A 21,416-nucleotide genomic window follows, 5' to 3' on the forward strand; every position below is an offset into this window, starting at 1 on the left:
AAACATAAACAAACCTGAAGTATTAGATGTTCCTAAAACAATCCCGTTTTGTCTTTTGAAGGTCTTTTAGGGGTAGTCTAATATTAGGTTATGTTTACATCATTTTCATGTGTGATTTTTAGGAAAAATATTGTGATTTTTTCTTTGAGAAAATGCCAATTTTGTGCAAGACAGCGTGCGGCAAGAGGGCTATAATAAAGGTGAGTGCCACAAAGAATTAATTAATTAATGCTAAAACTTAATAATTTGTATTTAGCGCCCCAAAACAGGGGATGCGCTATGTCGAGAATGCTTCCTGGGAGCTTTTGAAGCGGAAATTCATCACACAATCACGGATAATGCCCTTTTCACACCCGGAATGACCGTGGCGATTGCAGCAAGTGGTGGAAAGGATTCAACAGTCCTGGCGTATGTGCTAAAGACCCTAAATGAGCGCCACAACTATGGATTGAAGCTCATCCTGCTGTCTATTGATGAGGGTATTACGGGATACCGAGACGACAGCCTGGAGACAGTTAAACAAAATCGCGATGACTACGAGATGCCACTGAAAATTCTCTCCTACGAGGAACTCTACGGATGGACAATGGACAGGATAGTCAGTGAGATTGGGAAGAATAACAATTGCACATTCTGCGGGGTCTTCCGGAGGCAGGCACTTGACAGGGGTGCTAAGCTCTTAGGGGTGGATTGCATCGCTACGGGACACAATGCTGATGATATTGCCGAGACGGTGCTGATGAATGTTCTTCGGGGTGATACAGCTCGCCTACGGAGGTGTACGGATATCAAAACTGTTGGCGAGGATGCAATTCCACGCATGAAACCACTGAAGTATGCTTATGAGAAGGAGATTGTGATGTATGCATACCATCGGAAGCTTGTCTACTTCTCCACTGAATGTGTCTTTGCCCCAAATGCCTATCGAGGTCATGCAAGGGCCTACCTGAAGGATTTGGAACGCATCAGGCCTAGTGTGATCATTGACATTATTCTTTCGGGTGAACAGATGGCCTTCCGGGATACTGTGAAGGTTCCCACGAGGGGTACATGCGAGAAATGTGGCTTTGTGTCGTCGCAGCAACCCTGCAAGGCGTGCGTTTTGCTTGAGGGACTCAACAAAGGGCTCCCAAAGCTCGGAATTGGGAAGAAATCAAAGGGAGATAGGATGTTGGCTGAGCACGAGAAACAACTTGTGGCCAGAATGAATGCTCATTCGGTTAAGAATGATTTTTAACATTGATCTGTTGGGATATTTTTATAAAATTGAGAGGGAGGCGAAAGCTCTGGAAGACAAGTTGAGTTTTTCTCTTTAACTCCTGCTTGAAGAAGAAAATTTCTACTGACGATGAGCGGAAGAGCCAATAAATATTTTATTAAAGATCTTTTGATTAAATAAATATTTATTTTTTATACCTATAAGAATTTTATATAAATATAAATGTAAATGCAAAGTAAAATATAACGGTAAAATATAAATATATATAGCTGCATGGTACAGATTAGGGAGAAAAGGGAATGTACCCTAATTCGTGCTCATCCCGAGTTTGAGCCCGATCTGACAACTTTCGATTTTAGGTAGTACACAGAAGCTGTGCTATTTTTTTCTTCGAAAGAATCACAGCTAAAAGAAAGAAATCGGAGCTTTTCAATATTACTGAAAGCTTAATTTTTTTTAAATTAATTGATAAAAAGCGTAAAAAGTATACAACAATGAAGTTGTAAAATGAGCAAAATCCGCTGAAATCTTTACACTAAAAAGTTCAATAACCGCGAGAGCTTTTAATACAAGTACATACACCATAAAACCACCTCTATACAGCATTTAACACAACACTCACATTTCCAAGAAGCCAAAGCCCAAAAACTAAAGGAATAACTTTCGTGTTGATTAAGATTCATGTTAGGGATTAAATTAAGACATGGATGTGGTTTCTGCACTCGGAAACTCTTGAGGAGGCAACTTATATAGTAATGTAGGTACACATAGAAAACTCTCGTGTGAAGCGGAAAGTCCTCTGCGTAAAGAGGTTCTACTGGCAATCATAGGAAAAGCTTATGCGAGAATTGTGGGATTTTTCGAGGAGGGGGAATTTGCAGAAATTTTCCAGAACTCAATATAGCTTGAAAATTCCAACAATGAGTACATATTTGCTTGGGAAATTAAGGAAATTAATGGGTGTTTTTTTTTCAGTGTGGAAATTATGTAGCGAACTATCCTTTTTGTGCTTCAATTTCTCTCCTCCTCCTCCCTCATCGCGCACCCATTTCACCATCCACAATCCCGTGTGTTGGCGAACGGAAGTCAGACTAACTGCTTCCGGTGTCTCGGTGCGGAATTGCATAATTAAAATGATGATTAGCTATAATTCCAGTGGATTGAGACAAATCGCGCAAGAGAAAGCCAAAGAGGTGGAAAAAAAAACTTTGGAAATATCGTCACAAATTGGCAGGTTTTTTGCACTCGTCATTTTGCTCTGATTGCATTATCATGGCACACACAATAGCCACAAATTTCGGGTAGAGGGATGTTTTGTGTGTGGAAGCTCCTTGAGGGCTTCGCTCTCTCTTCACTCTTGTTTTCTTCTCCTGGAATGAGGAAGAGGGGGTGTGTTTGTGTGGAAAATTCTTCTCTCGCTCTCACAGAATTTCCTCTCAAATTTTCACTTGTGTGAGAGAAGGGCGTGAGCTTCAATTTGAAAAAGTTTTGTGTCTCTCGAGTGGATTTTCTTCTTTTTCTTTGTGCTTGCGAGTTTTTCTTTTTGGGCTTTTTTTTCTTTACTTCATGCTCGAGGTGGTATTTTCGAGCGAGAGACTTTTGACATGGAAATTGGCGTCCTTTTGGGCGGGAACGGGAAAAACATCGAGAGGGGGTGTGGGGGTATGTTTTCCATTCCAATATTCAACCTCCGGGCAATTTTTACATGAGATGCATCTTACAGAAAATGATTTTCTTCTTCCTTTTTGTCCCACAGAACGTTATTTACTTGCAAAGCTTTTCGCAATATGCTGTGATGTTGCTTTGCATCTCTACCTATATATAATTCTCAATTATTACGAGAAATGTTGTAATTTTAATTAGCAAATATTTACTTTAAAGTCACCCGTTGAAGAGTCATTTCACTACGTTGATTATAATGTTTAAAGGACGAGGAAAAATTAATGGAGTTAAGGAAAAGCTTTGAATGAGCTTTTAATCTTTGTTGAATTATATTTGTTATTTTTCAGGAATTATTTATAGCATTGCTGCCAGGATTAAGTAAAAATAGAAAGGAAATAGATAAATCTGAATTTTTTATACATATCAAAAATATTTTTCTTTCCTCGTTATGTATTTTTCTAAATCCTATGTTATGTGCTTATTTATTATGAAAATTCTATATATAGCAGCAGGATATTTGTGTTAAGATGATTATGTATAAAAGCTCATGTATAATTTTTTTACTACTTCGTCCTGCCTCTTGAAATTAGGAAAATCTCACATGAATTATTTAGATCAAAAATATCCTTTTGTGAGAACTTCGTATCCTTTAATTTTTTTTCAAAGTACACCCTCTAAAGTTTTTAATCAAAATCCTTACGTTGTCCTTTATATTGAAAACAAGATTATCATTATTTTTTTCTTGTATACAAAACCCCTCCAATTAGGAAAAGTAAATGTAGGCCTGTTTCTTCCCGGAAGCAAAAACCCATGATGGATTTTAGCATAGTGCTATAACTTCTCTGCTTTGGGGATGAGTAACTTTTAAATATAGTATCAAGAGATAATGTTCTCGAAATGATAAGAGACCGTACAAATATGAATTTTGTCTCTAGAAAGAATATTTGCGGTGTGAGAGAGAGGAAGCTCATGTTTTTCCTTGCTATATGGTGAAAAAAAAAAGTTTCCAATTTTCCGTCTCTATCTCATTTCTCTCATGCGCGCCTCAGGATCTCCAATAAGCTCTCGCAATGAGTGGGTGGCTGCAAGAGAGAAAATTTCACTGCCACAGTTTTCATTTGAAGCTCATCCGAGTCGGAGTCTGTGGAGAGTGTCAGTGAAAAACGGGCGTTTTTCTTCCTGCTAAAGGGAGGCTCTTTTGTGTGTTGAAGAAGGTACCAGGTTGCAGTGTGGATGCAAAGTGTTGCCACCAAATAATTCAAAAGGTTATTTCTCAGATTTTTATAAATCTTTTCCTCATTTATTTTTCTTGTGTGTAAAAAGGAGTGAAAATTTTAGTTGAAAAAAAAAATAAAGGAATTTTCAGAGAGAGAAAACCCGCCCAAAAGTTTTCTGGATGCTATTTCTGGAAGTGGTGCAGCTTGGTGAGTTTGGTGTACCTGGCGCCAAAGTTACTTGCCAAAGTGCACCGAAAGCTCTGACAAAGTGTGATTTAGTGTGTGCGGAAGAAGTGAAAATAATTGAAAATCAATGGGGAAATTTACCCGCCATTTTTGGCTTGAGCTGAATCCCTCTTCCGCCCTCCCACCCCACTGTGGCGTCCTCTTTCTGGCACAGAATCCTGTGTGCGAGCATCTCCCCCAAAACGGCTCATTGTGTGTACGATGATTGGGGTGTGTAAGACCGTAGCGTCACGCATACTATCGTACAATCGGGGTACCTCGCATCCGGGCTTGAGAGCCCCTCATATTACTCCTCTACCCCATTTGTATACAAGTGTAAGTGAGATGGCGCGTATGGGGTGGACCAAAAGCTCCCACCAGCAGATGTGTATTTGTGGCACAACCAGAGAGATATGTATACAGCAAAAGCTCCCACAAGCTCCCGTATCTATCCCATTTTCCTCCGACAACGATGTATCTGTGTATGAGAGAAAATTTAGGGCAAAAATTTCCCACCCATCCCAGGCGCGCACAGAAAACTCCCCCATAAACTTCTCATAGTACGAAGGGAGGGATGTGGGGGGTGCTAAAGTCCAATCAATACGGCAAATCCCGCCAAAATAGAATAGAACCATCCGCCGCATCTATATGGGGTAAACAAAAGAGTCCCTCTAACAAATTGTAAATAATTCATAAAGTGCATCTCTTTCATGATTTACAATCCACACCCCCGCCCTATTCAACCCTTCCCAAAAACTACGCCCTGGAACCTTTCCAATAAATACACAAAAGCTCGGTCATTGCATCCCCCTAAATTGGATTAAAATTCAACACTGTGATTGACACACACACACACACGAGGGAGTTCTAATTTGCTCGAAATAATTAATAAGTCTGCTATTTGATTTTTTTAAAGCAAAAAACAACATCCGGAGATTTATTTCATTCATTATTTAGGGAAATGGGAGATTTAATTAATTGTAACAAAATGAATTTATGGCCTTATAGGCGAGGATCCCAAAACTTGCAAATTTAATTAACGCATAATGTGAAAAAAATAGCAGATGGTGGGAAGAATTTTAGATTAATGAATAATATTTTCTTGGATTCTTAAGGAGATTTTTTAAAGAACATATCAGATAAAATTGAAATTTCCGTAAGTGTTCATGATGTGGTAACAAATTAATTTGATTGTTTTATTCCTTTTTTGGATTAATTTAGTCTTTTATTTTAGCTCAAAATACTTGGAAGTAATGGGAAATAAATTTATTATTATTATCAGTTTTATTCAACATGCTAAAGGCTGTAAATTGAACATGAGCAACATAAAACCTTATTATATTTTTATTAATTTGCATAAAAATAGCGCAAGTTATGTTTATTTGTCAAATATACTTTTTTGTTGAATTTTTTCAACGAATATTCAGAATATTGGATATGAAGTTGGAATGAATTAATTTTAGAGCATAAAATAGAAGTTATGTGCATTCAGAACTCCGTGAAATTATGCAATAAATATTATAAAAATAACTAGAAGTTTTGTTCATCTTTCATTACATATTTGAAATTTTTCTAAAAATAAAGGAGATTATTCATTTCTGCGTGGAAAAATCTCTTTAAAGGGAACGATATGTAGTTACCATTTAGATGATCAAACAAGAATAAGAAAATTACCAAAAATGTTTCCATTTTCCTCAGGAATCAGCTGGAAAAAATCGACGAAAATTTGACTAAAAATGTAAAGAGTGACGTCATAGTTTTTAATTTTCGGCAAATATTTTCCGGCTTTTCTCAGATGTTTTAGTGAAAAACGGAAAGTTTGTTGAGCTTTTCTTCTTATTTATTTTTATTCCCTTAGAAAATTATGCGTATTTCCACTGTTGCCTCAGTCGAGGGCTTTCCTCGTTTTTCCCATGGAAAGCGGGTAAACTCCTTTGATCATTTGGTCATAAATAATTCTTTTTCTGTATACATTGTGCAAACGGGGAGATTCTTCAAGAATCCGCACCGGCAAAAAAGTACAATCATTGCCCTCGTAGAGACAGCAACTTTATGACACTTTTCCTCTGTTGCAAACTTTAAAGATTTTCCGCTATCATACATACTGCATAGTCATATAAATTGTGCGGTAAAATAAAAAAAAAGCAAGGCAAAGAAATGCGGAGAGATAATATGTAGCTGTCAGAGTGATGAACAATGATTAATAATAATCCGCAACTAATTAGCATGGACTCCATTAGTTTCAGCTTCAGAAGTGCATGGCGCGCGATTTATGTTGCTTCTTTTGCCATGATCAAGTTATATGAGGAAAGATCTCGCGGAGATCATCTAAATGAGTGCATTATGCAGCGAGGTATGTGAATGAAAGCGATATACTCATTTGTGACGATTCTCCGCTATTTTATTTCCAAATGAAAAAAAAAAAGAATTCTTTGTGGGAGGGAGAGGACTTTCTCTACAATTATCTGCAATGTTGTAAAGGGGGTGGGGAGGGTGGGTAAACGATGTAATTTTGTGCTTATGTTTTACAGCATGAAGAAAGGTTTTTTTTTGCCATCGCCGCCAGTTCGAACCGCCTAGTGTGTGGAAGATGTGACAAACTATTTACGTGACTCTCAGATGAGAAATCTGAATATTAAATATTGTGAAATAATTTCATATTAATTTTCCATCGCTGCACTCGTTTTTTTTTCGTAGTCATGCCGCAATTACCCTTTCTTCCGCAAATTGTGAGTTTCACATGAATATTCTCCTTGCTTGGATGGAGTATTGCTTTATTTGATGGTGTCGTCCCGCGGAGAATTTGTTGGTCGCGCAACTCCAAATTAGTTACTTACAAACCATAGAAGAAGTCAAACGCTCCTCTTTATACAGCTCAATGTGTGAAATATCCACAAGAGAGTGATTTTTCAATTTTTTTTTCTTGATTGAAAGTGCAAGTAATGCAATTTTCTTCCCTCTGTGAATTCCAATAAAAAGTCATTGAATTCCCTGTGCTGACTTTGAGTGGTACGGGCCATGGGTATTTCGTGCTTTAAATGTGATGGAGAATGCAATGAAATTGTTTGACGAAAGTGGTGCTTAAATTAAATATTTATACACGAGCTGGACTTGGTGTATAAAATCCATGGAACATTCGTGGAAGATTGTGAAGAAATTTATCTATTTTCTAGCAAGTTAACACTTTGTAAGAGCCATTTAAAGTGAATTAAATCCCAAAGGATATTTTTTAAGAGACAGAAAAAAACCGTCACAATGTCTTGTCTTTCATCTATTAATTTCATAAATGTCTTGAGATATTAATTTGTGATTTTCAATAAACCCCACTTTTCTTTTATAAAAAGAAAATCCTGAAATTCTCAAACTAATTTATAAGGAACGAAATTAAAAAAAAAAACTCACCGAGATTTTTCTTCATTTTTCTTCGTTTCCATGTACATATAGGTCTATGGTGGAAAGTGATTAAAATCAGCGAAGAGAACAAGAGAGAGTGCGGGGTACGAGGAGGTTTACTTTTAATTGAAGTTTGAAACAGCAAAAAAGAGCTCCCTGAAGCTGGATTCGTTAAAAAAAGTTCTGCAAAATATGGATACGAACACCGTGAGCCCACTGCCACCGCCCGAAGCACCGCTGGCAATGATGGAGAATGAGAAGACACCACCGCCCAGGAGTCCCGGTAGTGCAGCGGATATGCCACCACCACCGGATGAAAAGTGAGTACATCTCTATTTAATAAACACCCACCCAGAGAGTCAGGAAATTGAGGGTGAAATTGGCTATGGGAATCGACTTATGCAACATGGAATATTGACGTAGTCACCATCATACATTTTCCCACGCGACGTTGCCCCCTTTTTTCCAACCGGCTTCGGGATTTATTTCTCTCTGGGCTTTTTTTTCGGGGTAAAAATCCAATTTAACATCTTGCCTAATAAAACATTCATTCCTTGTGTCGACTCAATGGAGAATAATTTAATATTAACTTTGTAATTCAATTCTCATGTAGACTGCCAATGGCACATCTTGTGAAATTAGGCTTTATTCATTTCGTGAAAGTTTGGAAAGGTTGTGTGGAATAGGGTGAAGAGGGAAAATGGAAAAATATGTTGAGGAGAATGCACAGAAAAAAATTATTTCAATTATAATTATGTTAAATGATGGTCGGTAATTAGGAAGTTATCATATTAACTTTCTAACCCCTCACTATCCGTGAAAAGCTTTAGGCTGAGCAAAATTTGTGTATTATTTAAGGCAAAATTCGTGGCAATATCTTTTCTTATAGGGCGGAATTCACTACTCAGTCGGACTTAAAATTTTAAATCAGTCTTAAAATTTGTAAATCGATCTTATAATTTGTAAATCGGTCTTAAAATCTTTAAGTCAGATTAACAAATTGCATATTTTTCAATAAATTTTACAAATTTTGATATTTGGAGATTGTCAGATGCACTTATTTAAACTTAAAAAATTGAAAAGTATACTTGCTGATAACACTTCAATTTTTTAAGTTCCAAAAAGTGCATCTAACAATCTTCTAACATCAAAATTTGTAAAATGGTAATCTAAATTAAAAATTTTAAAACCGACTTAAAAATTTTAAGTCTGGCTTAAAAAAACTGACTTAAACCTTAAGACCAACTTAGAAACCGACTTAAAATTTTAACCGATTTGAACAAACTCGAACTCGAATCGTAGCTACAAAATTCCCTCTGACTTAAAGAAAAATATATTTAGCCAAATCCATCGAGTAGTTCTACTATAATGTTATTTTTTGTGTAGCTATGACCAATTTGTCACGTCTTGAAGTAAATTTATTAATCTTATGTGGATTTTATGTTAAGAAATTCCGTATTGTTTTCTCGAGAGTGCCTCAGTTGATCTCTTTAAGCATTAAACTATAAGTATTTTTTATAATATTTCAAATATTTCAGTAAATTTCCACTGAAATTAAGCATCTTCGCAAAGCCTTATAAAAAACTCTGTGGTTTCTTTTTCACACAACGCGTCACTGAAAGTGTAAATTACTTCACAATAAACCAGCATAATATATCACAAAAAGATTTTTCTTACATTGTACTACAATTTCACTCAATAAATACATCTCTCACTGTATTTTTTTGACTCAAAAAAAAATCTTTCTTTCATTGACTTTTATGCTTTTAAACATTCATGTGATTTGGCTTGGGAGAGAAATGATAATGAACGAATAATTTGGATTAACAGGTAATTTGTTATACTTTCTTACTTAATAGAAAAGAAATGTACTGACCTTTGTAACTAAAAGTCACAGAAAAGGAGGTTAAAATGTAAGGAACTTTTTATGGGAGTTAGGTACACCCTTTTTAGTGAACTTTCCCTCGTAAGCTCCAAGTGTCCTCATTAATTATAATAATTACCATTTTAAAATGTGAAGGGTTTTCACTTCACTCAACTTTAAAGGGACATTAAGGGCTCTTCCACAGTTAATGTTTAAATCTATTTGATGGGAAAAAGGGCACTCAAACCTACTAAAATGTGTCCTTTATGGCTGTTTTGGGGGTATTTGCGTTGATCTGCTCCCCACACAATTGGCAATTTTGTCTGACGAGCAATAAATACGATGGGTTTGACATAAAACCACACCATGGGTTGATTTATTTGCGTGTACCATAGCGTCCGTCTGGGTTGTGCATTTTGATTGCCTAAGCATTTTCCTTGTCGTGAGCCAATATTGTCGCGCCAGAAGCAACACAATAGTAATTTCTTTATGTTTCCTTCATACAATGTTGTGTGCAGGAGGGTAGGTAATTTGGACAATGTAAATAGGTCTCTCTCAGAGGGTTTGTTTTGCTTTAAATCTCAAGGGATAATTAAGGGATACATTTTTTTCCCCATCAGAAACATATATGGAATATAACAAAACTCATTCTTGTACATTTTGAACGATCCCCAGAGCCATGTACGGAGGAGAACTCTGGGAAAAGGGTCAAGTTCGATGAACTTTTGCGTAGGTATATTTTGACAAGTCACAAGGGAAAAGGGATTAAGCATGATTCAGGATTAAAAGGATTTCCTTTGTGAGAGTACTTTGCTATACAAATTCTTATACATATTTATAATGCTCCACAAAGTTATTAAGGGGTTGTAGAGAATTTTTTTCTTCTGTAAAAATAAATTATTTATTAAATGCTTTCCATGATAAAGTTCTAAAAATTTTAAATGGATTTTGTTGTGAGAAATAATTGAATTTTTAACATTGTTTACAAAATAGCATAAATATTTTCCGTAATTGCACAACACTGAGTGAAAGCTTAACTTCAATTCTGCGGGAAATCCAAACAAAAGCACAACCCCCTCCAACCACACTGGGCGGACAATAAATACCACGGGGATTACACAGGAAACTTCCTCTCCTTACCACTCCCCCTTCCCAAAGTAAAGCTCAAGGTTCCGTAAAAAAAGGGCTAATGACCCTCTTCGTAATGCACATGCTTGATTTATGTCTCGTCTTACTTCCTTTCGAGCTTTTTTTCCCAACTGACCACAAAGGGGGTAAAGTTGAGCTTTCACTGTGTCATCCTGAATGAGTTTTCCGGATTTCCTTGCATATTTTCCATCACTTTGGTCGTTCTTTAATTTCCTCCTTCATTCATATCAACACCGTTGTGTGTGTGTGTGTATTTCCAATTTGATCAATTATTCAGACAAAAAAATTTCCACCGTCCAAGAAAATAGGGGCGAGTGTATATAAATAAATTGAGTCCAGCGCGGGAAACCACATATGCGAGGGGTTTGCCTATAGGGCAATGATCTTCAATGAACTTCATAAATAAAGATGGGGCAACAGAGGGGGGTTTCAATCAAAATAGACACAATGCGAAGAAACAAGACATATGAGGGAAATTCCATGCGGGGAATAAAATAATTGGGCAGATTGACAAAATTAAGTATTATTATTGTTGTAGTTTAGCACCGTCTCTCAGCTCACCGAAGAATAACTCATGCAGGATGATTTTCAAGGGTAAAAAATTCCTGGAAAAATACATAAATTTGTAAAGTCCCATCGATGTTTTGATAAAAAATTTATGTATTTAGGGAATTTTATTAGCATGTCCCGATTATGCTAAAAGCAAAGGGTTAGACATTGCGGGCTTTTTGCTGGGAAGTGTCTTTTTTTTCCATCGTCGCTACAACTTTTTAATATGTATGTGACATAGGATAGTAAAAGGTGGGGCTATGTCGAACGCGAAAAAATCAATAGTAGTAACACAAGAATTGCGAAGGGTGAATAGAAAATGATGTCCTAGAATAATGAGTATTCACGCCAAAATGTCTGTTACTCCCCGTCTGGTGAATTTTTAACACAACTTCCAAGAATATCTTCAGGCGAGGTTTGGGGAGCCCCTTTGGGTTTTCTTCGGAGTACGAGGGGGAGTCTCTAATCACTCACCAATTTATCTGTCGGCAAATTGTATGGAATTGATTAACAACGCGTCAATTGTCTATTGAATGAGTGTTGTAAATGCGTTGCCGCCACATTTAGATTGTATGTATTGGAGATGCAGTGAAAGTTACCTTGAATATTACCTTTATGGCGATATAGGCATAAGAACGCGTTTCCAATGTGAACCACTTCAACAAGTTCAGATTTTCAAATTAAAATACAATTTCACTAAATTGTTTTACAGCACTTGCGAATCAATTGATTTTACTTTCTTGCAAAAGGAGCTTTTTCGAGCTTATTCCGGAAAGGATCTTATTCTAGGAAATAATTTTTACACGCATGCAAATATTTATTTATTATTTTTTTTTGATTATTTAAACGATAATGCCCATCCTGAAGCCTTCGCCCATAAAAGCTTAAATAAGCTCCTTTATTTCGACTTTTGCGACAAAGTTTATATTTGAACTCTTTTCACTCTTTTTGAATCTGGAAAAAATGTTAGAATATGTTTAAGGCAAGAATAATGATTAAGAATTCCTCTAGAAAGAATTATAAAATAAAATCTCAAAAAGGCTGGAAACCTTTTAGCAATTCCGTTTATTTTAGTTTAAATTCAAAGTGAGAGGGTTCCATGAATAAGAACTAAAAGTATTTTCTTAGCACTATTTTGTATAAAAATTTCAATAAAATAAGCAATAAAGACTCATCTACACTCCTTCCCTTTATCTTGAATCAAAATTTTTATTTATTAATTGCTTCATAATTTTTTCCACAATCTTTACGATTTTTTTGTCCGAAACAGTTGGTGGGAAAATGAGTTATATTAGCTTGGTAATTTATGTTAACTGATACACCGTGTCACATTGTAAAATTTTTCTGGATTAATGTTCAATTTATCAGGCAAAAGGCACGGCACTTATTACCACGATGTTCTTCCAAGTGATGGGTGTACTTGGAGCGATATAGAGGGCGAAAAAAAGCTCAGGTCAAACATACAATATCATCAATATTTATGGTATCATAACAAACACGCACGATACCTCCATTCCCGCGTAGTGCCTTTGTTCAGCTTTGAGGGTTTATTTAAAAAAAAAGTGGGAGTCATTCAACAGTTTGCCTATTAATAGCCCAAACACTGTGGAGGTGTACGCGGCAGAGAGACGGTGTGAAGATGGCTAAAACTAATGCTACTTCTATCCTTCGCGAAATGTAGGTTTATGGGCTCCATAAGGGGGTGTTTCGCAAAAAAAGAACACAAAAATGTTGGTGTGAATTTTTTTTCACATAATCATTGTTCAAATATTTAAGCACCGAGAATTGAGGGACTTTGTAGATCAACTATAAGCATGTGTCTACCCTTGCGTGAACTTTGGAGGTCAATTTCCTCCAGAAAGTCCCACAGCAGTGGGGAAGATAAAAATCAAACTTTGCAACGTTTGAGTCTTCTTGAGCAGAAATGCTGACTTACATATACGCGTTCTTCTGTAATCCTCAAATGGATCTCTTTCTCGTGTATTTTTGGATTTTGTTGAAAAATTAATTTTCAGAAAATTTCCTGAAATATTTCCTTCAAAATATTTATGATGAAATTAATATTGCAAATTTGAGATTTAAAATTCCAGACTGTTCAGTCTTCTTATGAATTTCTTATGTGAGACTTGCGTCTTATTTACTGGTATTCAATGTCTTCCAAGAAACAGAAGGAAAATTAAATAAATATATCGTTAAAATATGTATTAGACAGGGTTGGAAATGGGACAAGGAAAATTTAAACATTCCCAGTTCTTCTATGAAGATCAAATTTCCAACAAAAAAAAAAGAATAACATAAAATTCTAATAAACACAAAAATTCATTTTATTTTTTTTAAACAATACAATATGATTCTTTTTTGAAGGAAATTGTCATAGAAAATTTAATATAGCCTTCTAGTTCGAAAATTTTACGATATTTGTCGGTACTAAAGACAAATATTTATTTGGCAAAAAATGTTACACCCCATTAAAGACGCGCATGGGGATATTCTGGACTCTGTCCAGTGCCCACTTTTTTTCAACTTCTTGATCTTTATGTTGTGTGTGTATCTATTTTTTTGTTAAATTAAATAGGGATATAATAATTGCTCAAGGACCTGGAAATTGAAAATGAATTTATTTTGGAACTCATCCAAAAGCAAAGGGAAAGGCTATGAATTTTAATCATGTGTAATGTGTGTAAGAAAAATTTCATGAAACATTGAACTTCTATGTTGGAAAGGGCGAAATTTACTTTCAAAAGTTAAATCATCTCAAGGAGCTTAGGGGTTCTGTCGGAAGGTAAAATCATCGGAAGATGTTTGTGGAAGCTGTGCATCATTGAGATAGGGTTGCTTTATCGCACAATTCCCCCGCAATTTCACCCCGACCGCCATTTCCTTGAATTTAGGTCATCGACTCCAGCATATGTGTATGTATGAGTTTCAAAGGAAGTTCCCCGTCCAACTCACCCCAATTTAGTTTATTTCAGATGTTTCCTGTGTGACCAAAAGTACACCCAACAAGCAATGTGTGTATTGATGCGATAAAATTGAACACTGAAAACCATTTAAGGGAGGCCAAGCTATGACCAAAGTCACTCTAATGACCTTACAAGTGTTTGCTATATATAATAAGGAAAATGCAAAGCTCTTTTGCAGCCATATGGAAATCAGGAACGAATTCGTATGATGCTTACTCTTAATTGGAACACCTCTTGTGTAGAAAGCTTTCATCCAACTTTATATTACAATTTTATGCTAAAGTGAATTCTAAAGTGGCGAAATAGCTGGGTGTTAGATAAGAAAGTCTTACGTAAGGCTATAGAAATTTTTTCTTTAAGCTTGATTGTTTTATGCATAGAGAAGAATTTAGTCATTTGGAACAATGAGTGACACTTTTTGACGCATTCTCACTCGTTGTTTGTCTACACCCATTGCTGCAGAGATAATGAAGAAAACGAGGTGTTTCGTATAGCATAATAACTATAGCTTATGTAGGCTACATTACATCGGTTGAATTACATATAAAATGAGAAGAAAAATTAATTTCCAAATTTCTTTCACAAAATTTTCCCTCTCGTTTAAATTGTTGCGGATTTTTATTTTCGGATTTTATTTGTCGGTTGGGATTACAATGAGGTGCTGCTACTTTAGGCTGCTTTATCCTCCGCAACGGGCGCCGCTCGATGGAAGTCTTTGGATTTGCTGAGTGAGGGAGGCAATCCTGGGCTTCTTCCCCAGTCTAGGGTTCGGATTGCCGCGTTGTTCTACTGTTGCTCTTCGGGGGCTGCTTGTAGTTGGCCGGCGGAAGTATTTCCTCGCCGTGTTGGTTCCCAGCAGGCTTCCTAACGTCTACCCGGAATGGATGTCGGATCAGGTGTAGCTTTGCCACCTGATACCGTATTGGGTTGGAGCAGTGATAAGTGGGAGAATCGTCCTCTCGACCACTTAGTAAGGATTGGCAGGAGGGAGAATCGTCCTCTCGACCTCCTGAAGTAAAGATGGGCAGGAGTCTTCCCGACTGCCTGACCCAGTGCAGTGACAGGTGGGAGAATCGTCCTCTCGACCGCCTGGTAAATGATGAGCAGGAGGGAGAATCGTCCTCTCGACCTCCTGAAGTAAAGATGGGCAGGAGTCTTCCCGACTGCCTGACCCAGTGCAGTGACAGGTGGGAGAATCGTCCTCTCGACCGCCTGGTAAATGATGAGCAGGAGGGAGAATCGTCCTCTCGACCTCCTGAAGTGATGGGCAGGAGTCCTCTCGACTGCCTGGGTTCCACTCACTTGTTGAATCCCAATACCGCACCGTCGTGGAGCGTAGCTATCGCTCTCGGATGGGGTATTCAGTTGGGATGTTGGGAGATTTTCTATCTCCCAAAGTTTGGCTACTTTTCAGCCAAGTATTCACTGCACTAGGGAAATTTCCTATTTCCCAACATTGGCTATTACTTCAGCCAATGTTCACTGCACTGTTCACTAAGAGATTCTGGGATCTCTAATTCACTGCTGGCTGCTCCAAGTTCACTACTTAAAAGTCACTATTGCACTTCTTAAAGTTTACTGCTGCTCAGTGGTGGTCACTGAGCTCTTTTATAATGCGGGAAACCCTTTCTTCATCCGTGTCTCACCACCGAATTTCTAATTCGTGGAATTGAGATGAATTAGGTCACATTCTTTTACCATAAAAGGTGACAATTTTGTGATATGCCCTTATATGGTGCGCAAGTTTAGGAGTTTCTTCCTCTCACATTCATCTATTCCCTTATATGGTGCGAAAGTTTAGGAATTTCTTCTCCTCACATTCGTTTATGTCCTTATAAGGTGCGAAAGTGAGAATTTACCCCTTTCATCGATCACCGTCGATCATAAAGCACATGTTTTATGTACTAAAACACCTGTTTCAGGTGATTTCATCTAGGGGATGATCTATGCTATTAGAAAGCGCAACTTTCACTAAGAAGTTGTGCTTTTCGTCGATCTTGTCCTAAGACACAATTTATCCCTTGAAGGGCTGGAGGGCTTTTGGGTTTTGCCTTCCTTCTGGCGCGGGCATGGAAATTAAGGTTTGGGGAAAAATATGAGAATTTCCAGGCACCGTCGCAACACTCCCCCCACCTTAGTCTCGATCGCCCCGATCGAGTTCTGTATCGGGGTAAGGTGGTGGTCGTTGTTCGTGAAATATCCGTTGCTTCTTCTCCTGAAGCAGAATGTGGTATACCATGTCGGTCAATTGCTTCAGGATCGTGTATAATTCCTCCCAGTCACTTTGTGGTTTGGGGCATCGATTCCTTCTTCTTTTTGGGGTGTATAGCCGGTTATTCCTTCCTTCCGGAGAGTTTCCTGAATGAGTGTTTTCGTTGTTTCGAGTCTTCTTGTCCTTGATGACTCTCTGACGACGGTGTCCAGGTGCTTCATTAACTGCTGACCCGCTACTATTCTTGCGAAGTTGTCCTTTGCAGATGTCGCACTCTTGGCAATACTGGTTGACTCTGGCACGCCTTCCAGGGAAGTAGAATTTCTCTCTCAACTTCAGGAAGGTTTTCACGTGGTCACAGTGTCTTCCTCCAGGGTTGTTGTGTATTTCCTTCAGCATGGTGTCGATCATGTCTGAAGGTAAAACAATTAACTTTTTGCACTCACCAGTTCGGTTACTTTCCCACTGATAAATGAGACAGTCATCTTCCAAATGTAGAGAATAAAAGATTCCCCAGTAGTTCCGGAGGGCAGGGACTTTTCCCGACACTTCCTTCCAGGCTGGTCGTTTCCCTTTGGAGACCCACTGCCGTACTACTTTCAACACAGAATCTTTCTTCTGTTCCTCTTTGAACTTCTCCTGGTCGTTTGGGATTTCTGTCACTGCCGTGAGGATTCTTCCAAGGTGATTCTTTTCATCGGTTCGATTGCATTGCTTGTGGATTCCTTCATAACGTGGTGGTCGCGATGAAGTATCAGCTTTCTTCTGCGCTCTACCGGAGCGATGTTCCATGTATGGAGCTGCAGTAGCATTTCGACCGATCCTTGACTTCTTTTCTGCACGGCGCTGAGATTTTTCCTGCGATACTTGAGCCTGGGATTTGTTACAGGGCCGTTCAGGTTCCCTCTTCTCCTTCTTGGGCTTCCAGTTTGTTTTTCGTCGGTTATTTTGATCTCGCGTATTTGATTGCACTTTTTGTTGACTCTTGGGGGTATACCAATTCTTCCGGTGAACCTTTTCGGATGTGGTTTTCTTGGAACCACGGCATTTATCCGAATGTTCGATTTTCATTACCCTCACTTGAGGGCGGGTGAATTGAGTGGCCTGTTTGCTCGCTTCATACTCCATTGCAGTAACCAGGGCTGTATTCAACGTGGATGGGCGACTCATCCGCACCCAGACCTGGACTTCCATATCGGCGATTCCGTCCAGGAACTGCTGAGTAGCGATTCTCTCCTGGGCCTCAGGAGGACATTCAGGATATGCCCTTTGTACAAGCTTGCGCAATTCGTTTGCGAAAGCGGGCAATTCCTCTTTTGCTCGTTGTCTCCGAGTCTTTAATTCTACATGGCAGAGATCCCGTAGATGTTCTCTACCGAAGCGAAGCTTCAGGGCTGCCATGAGTTTGTTCCAGTTTTGCCGATCCTCCTCTGGCAGTGTTGGGAGGATGGCCAATGCAGAGCCGCGCAGTGATGCGGCCAGGATGGTGCCCTTCTGGTGGGTGTTACATCCCATGGCGGCTGCAATTACATTGAAGTGGAGGAGATAATCCTCCAAATCTTGCTTACCGTCATAATTGTCCACCTTCAGTTTAGCCATTCCTGGGCTAATGGAGGTGGTGTTGATTCTGTTCTGTGACGCCAGTTGTGGTTGACCGGATGTAGCAGTGGACATCACGGGTCCTGGTGTCCAGACATTTGTTGTCGGCATTAGACAACCGCGGGGTCTTCCGGAGTCTCCTTGTGGCACCACTCCAGTGGGTGTCTGTGTGTTCACCGCAGTGGCAGGTGATAGAGGGGTGCCCAGTGTGTACATGGGTGTCTGCTCCTCTTTAGGGGTACACATTGGTGCCGAAGGTCCACTTTTGGGTGTCTCCGTATTCGCTGCTGCTGCCTTTCCGTCCTGCAGACTCGTCACATATTGTGGCTCCGAGTCTGAACTCGAATTTGTGTAATCCGGGACGGGAGCTAGTAAACTTTCCCATTGAAGATCTCTGATCTTCTCCTTTTCCAGTAGATTCTGAAGCTGCTGGTGTAAAATCTTCTGCATGATTTCCAGATCTTCCATTCGTTTCTGGTCACGCATAGAGAGTTGACTCACTGTGCTGCTCAACTCGTCCAGTTTTCCAAAGATGGTGTCCTGTAACACCTTTACCAACTCACTCTGATTGGTGTTTTCCTGTGAAACATCCACCAGCTCACTCGGGTTGGCATCCATCATCATGGGGCGCTATTATCCCACCGCTGCCACCAATTGTTGCGGATTTTTCTTTTCGGATTTATTTGTCGGTTGGGATTACAATGAGGTGCTGCTACTTTAGGCTGCTTTATCCTCCGCAACGGGCGCCGCTCGATGGAAGTCTTTGGATTTGCTGAGTGAGGGAGGCAATCCTGGGCTTCTTCCCCAGTCTAGGGTTCGGATTGCCGCGTTGTTCTACTGTTGCTCTTCGGGGGCTGCTTGTAGTTGGCCGGCGGAAGTATTTCTTCGCCGTGTTGGTTCCCAGCAGGTTTCCTAACGTCTTCCCGGAATGGATGTCGGATCAGGTGTAGCTTTGCCACCTGGTACCGTATTGGGTTGGAGCAGTGATAAGTGGGAGAATCGTCCTCTCGACCACTTAATAAGGATTGATAGGAGGGAGAATCGTCCTCTCGACCTCCTGAAGTAAAGATGGGCAGGAGTCCTCTCGACTGCCTGGCCCAGTGCAGTGACAGGTGGGAGAATCGTCCTCTCGACCGCCTGGTAAATGATGAGCAGGAGGGAGAATCGTCCTCTCGACCTCCTGAAGTAAAGATGGGCAGGAGTCTTCCCGACTGCCTGACCCAGTGCAGTGACAGGTGGGAGAATCGTCCTCTCGACCGCCTGGTAAATGATGAGCAGGAGGGAGAATCGTCCTCTCGACCTCCTGAAGTGATGGGCAGGAGTCCTCTCGACTGCCTGGGTTCCCCTCACTTGTTGAATCCCAATACCGCACCGTCGTGGAGCGTAGCTATCGCTCTCGGATGGGGTATTCAGTTGGGATGTTGGGAGATTTTCTATCTCCCAAAGTTTGGCTACTTTTCAGCCAAGTATTCACTGCACTAGGGAAATTTCCTATTTCCCAACATTGGCTATTACTTCAGCCAATGTTCACTGCACTGTTCACTAAGAGATTCTGGGATCTCTAATTCACTGCTGGCTGCTCCAAGTTCACTACTTAAAAGTCACTATTGCACTTCTTAAAGTTTACTGCTGCTCAGTGGTGGTCACTGAGCTCTTTTATAATGCGGGAAACCCTTTCTTCATCCGTGTCTCACCACCGAATTTCTAATTCGTGGAATTGAGATGAATTAGGTCACATTCTTTTACCATAAAAGGTGACAATTTTGTGATATGCCCTTATATGGTGCGCAAGTTTAGGAGTTTCTTCCTCTCACATTCATCTATTCCCTTATATGGTGCGAAAGTTTAGGAATTTCTTCTCCTCACATTCGTTTATGTCCTTATAAGGTGCGAAAGTGAGAATTTACCCCTTTCATCGATCACCGTCGATCATAAAGCACATGTTTTATGTACTAAAACACCTGTTTCAGGTGATTTCATCTAGGGGATGATCTATGCTATTAGAAAGCGCAACTTTCACTAAGAAGTTGTGCTTTTCGTCGATCTTGTCCTAAGACACAATTTATCCCTTGAAGGGCTGGAGGGCTTTTGGGTTTTGCCTTCCTTCTGGCGCGGGCATGGAAATTAAGGTTTGGGGAAAAATATGAGAATTTCCAGGCACCGTCGCAACAAAATTGATCTTAAAATTCAATTGAATGACAAATTTTATAATTAAATAAGAACATGTGGAAGAAGTTTGACCCTTGTTCCTTATATCCCTGTATTTTGTATTCATGTAAATTTATAATGAACAAACGTTGCTCATGAATGGCGAATTCCAAGAGCAATTGACGAAGGAAAATTGCAGCGAAGCGCAAAAAAGGTGAATAATTCAGGAATGATGATGAAGACAATAGTGAAACTTTATATTGTAAAACAAACATGTTCTCGGTGTGGTACACCCACTGAACTTGCAGCGGAATAACTTGAGTTCAAAATCACCATTAGCCAGACCTCCCAAATATGTATGTGGAGAGTTTGAAAAGACACACAAAAGTTGCGGTGAAAGCCACGGAGTTTTCCGCTAAAAGTTTTACTGGCTGTGAGAAAGTTGTTCGGGCCCATTGGGATGTTTTTAGAATTTTTCTCAAAATGTGCGACTAGACCGATATGTAGGAATCCCACATATAACGTGATTTTGTGAAAATGGAAATTTTCTTTCTTATTTTTCAATTTTATTTACATATATATAGCATATATATATATTAAATTTCAACAAAAGAATGCAAAAGTTTGTAGTTGAGCTATATTTCAAAACGAAGTTTCTTTATCAGATTTAATTTTTATAAATCTCATGATTTTTTTTAAATCTTTAACATTGTTAAGCGCTGTATTGACAAAAATCAGAGTTTCTTTCATAATTTGTCGTCTATATAAGATGAAGAATCTTGAAAAAAATCTTATTTTATCACAAGAACTTAGAAAGTTCTTTTACCTTTCAAAATAAAATATTCAACGTTTTCATTGCCGTAAGGGTTAAGCAGCAGGCAAATTTCCTCTGACGAGTGAGTGCTGGATACAGATGAGTTTTTCTTCGGCATCGCCTTTATGTGTCTTTTGTGAGGCAGCACAAGTGTGTTTGATGGAAAAGATGGAGAAATGCAGGGAAGGAACGATAATAATTCCATGTTACCTGATATGATTGTATATAGTGAAGAACCTGTTTGTTGATCGTGTATAGAAAGTCTTGCTCTTTTCACAACTCATATTGGTTCATCTCACCACCCAAGCCTTTAGAAGACGCTTGACATGGGCCCATCTTGAAAGTGTGAGTACACGTGTTGGTTTTCTTATAACGCACATTATTGAATTAAATGTGGAGTAG

At 38.9% G+C, this 21,416-nt stretch overlaps 3 protein-coding genes across 8 annotated transcripts in view; all 3 read left to right on the forward strand.

The window, feature by feature from the left end:
* The window catches only part of LOC129794093 (GPI mannosyltransferase 3), a 1,193,052-nt gene that overhangs the window by 60,868 nt on the left and 1,110,768 nt on the right, over positions 1–21,416 (forward strand). The window lies entirely within an intron of this gene.
* The window catches only part of LOC129794120 (cytoplasmic tRNA 2-thiolation protein 1), a 1,132,104-nt gene continuing 1,110,768 nt past the window's right edge, over positions 81–21,416 (forward strand). Inside the window, exons 1-2 of one of the 2 annotated variants that reach the window (XR_008750997.1) lie at positions 81–200; positions 257–1,443. Coding sequence is in view for 1 of the 2 variants with exons in the window: in XM_055834751.1 (XP_055690726.1) it covers positions 153–200; positions 257–1,237 (1,029 nt within the window). In the remaining variant the exon portion in view is untranslated. Of the gene's footprint in view, positions 201–256; positions 1,484–21,416 lie in introns of those variants that run through there. The other variant, XM_055834751.1, reaches the window with a different exon arrangement.
* Positions 3,984–21,416, forward strand: part of LOC129794129 (plasma membrane ascorbate-dependent reductase CYBRD1) — a 1,128,201-nt gene continuing 1,110,768 nt past the window's right edge. For 2 of the 4 annotated variants that reach the window (XR_008750998.1, XM_055834763.1), the window contains exons 1-2: positions 3,984–4,146; positions 7,768–8,036. Coding sequence is in view for 2 of the 4 variants with exons in the window: in XM_055834763.1 (XP_055690738.1) it covers positions 7,909–8,036 (128 nt within the window). In the remaining 2 variants the exon portion in view is untranslated. Of the gene's footprint in view, positions 4,147–6,892; positions 7,511–7,767; positions 8,037–21,416 lie in introns of those variants that run through there. The other 2 variants (XM_055834764.1, XR_008750999.1) reach the window with 2 other exon arrangements.

Source organism: Lutzomyia longipalpis, chromosome 3 (assembly GCF_024334085.1).
Source record: "Lutzomyia longipalpis isolate SR_M1_2022 chromosome 3, ASM2433408v1".
Taxonomy (NCBI): Eukaryota; Metazoa; Arthropoda; class Insecta; order Diptera; family Psychodidae; genus Lutzomyia; species Lutzomyia longipalpis.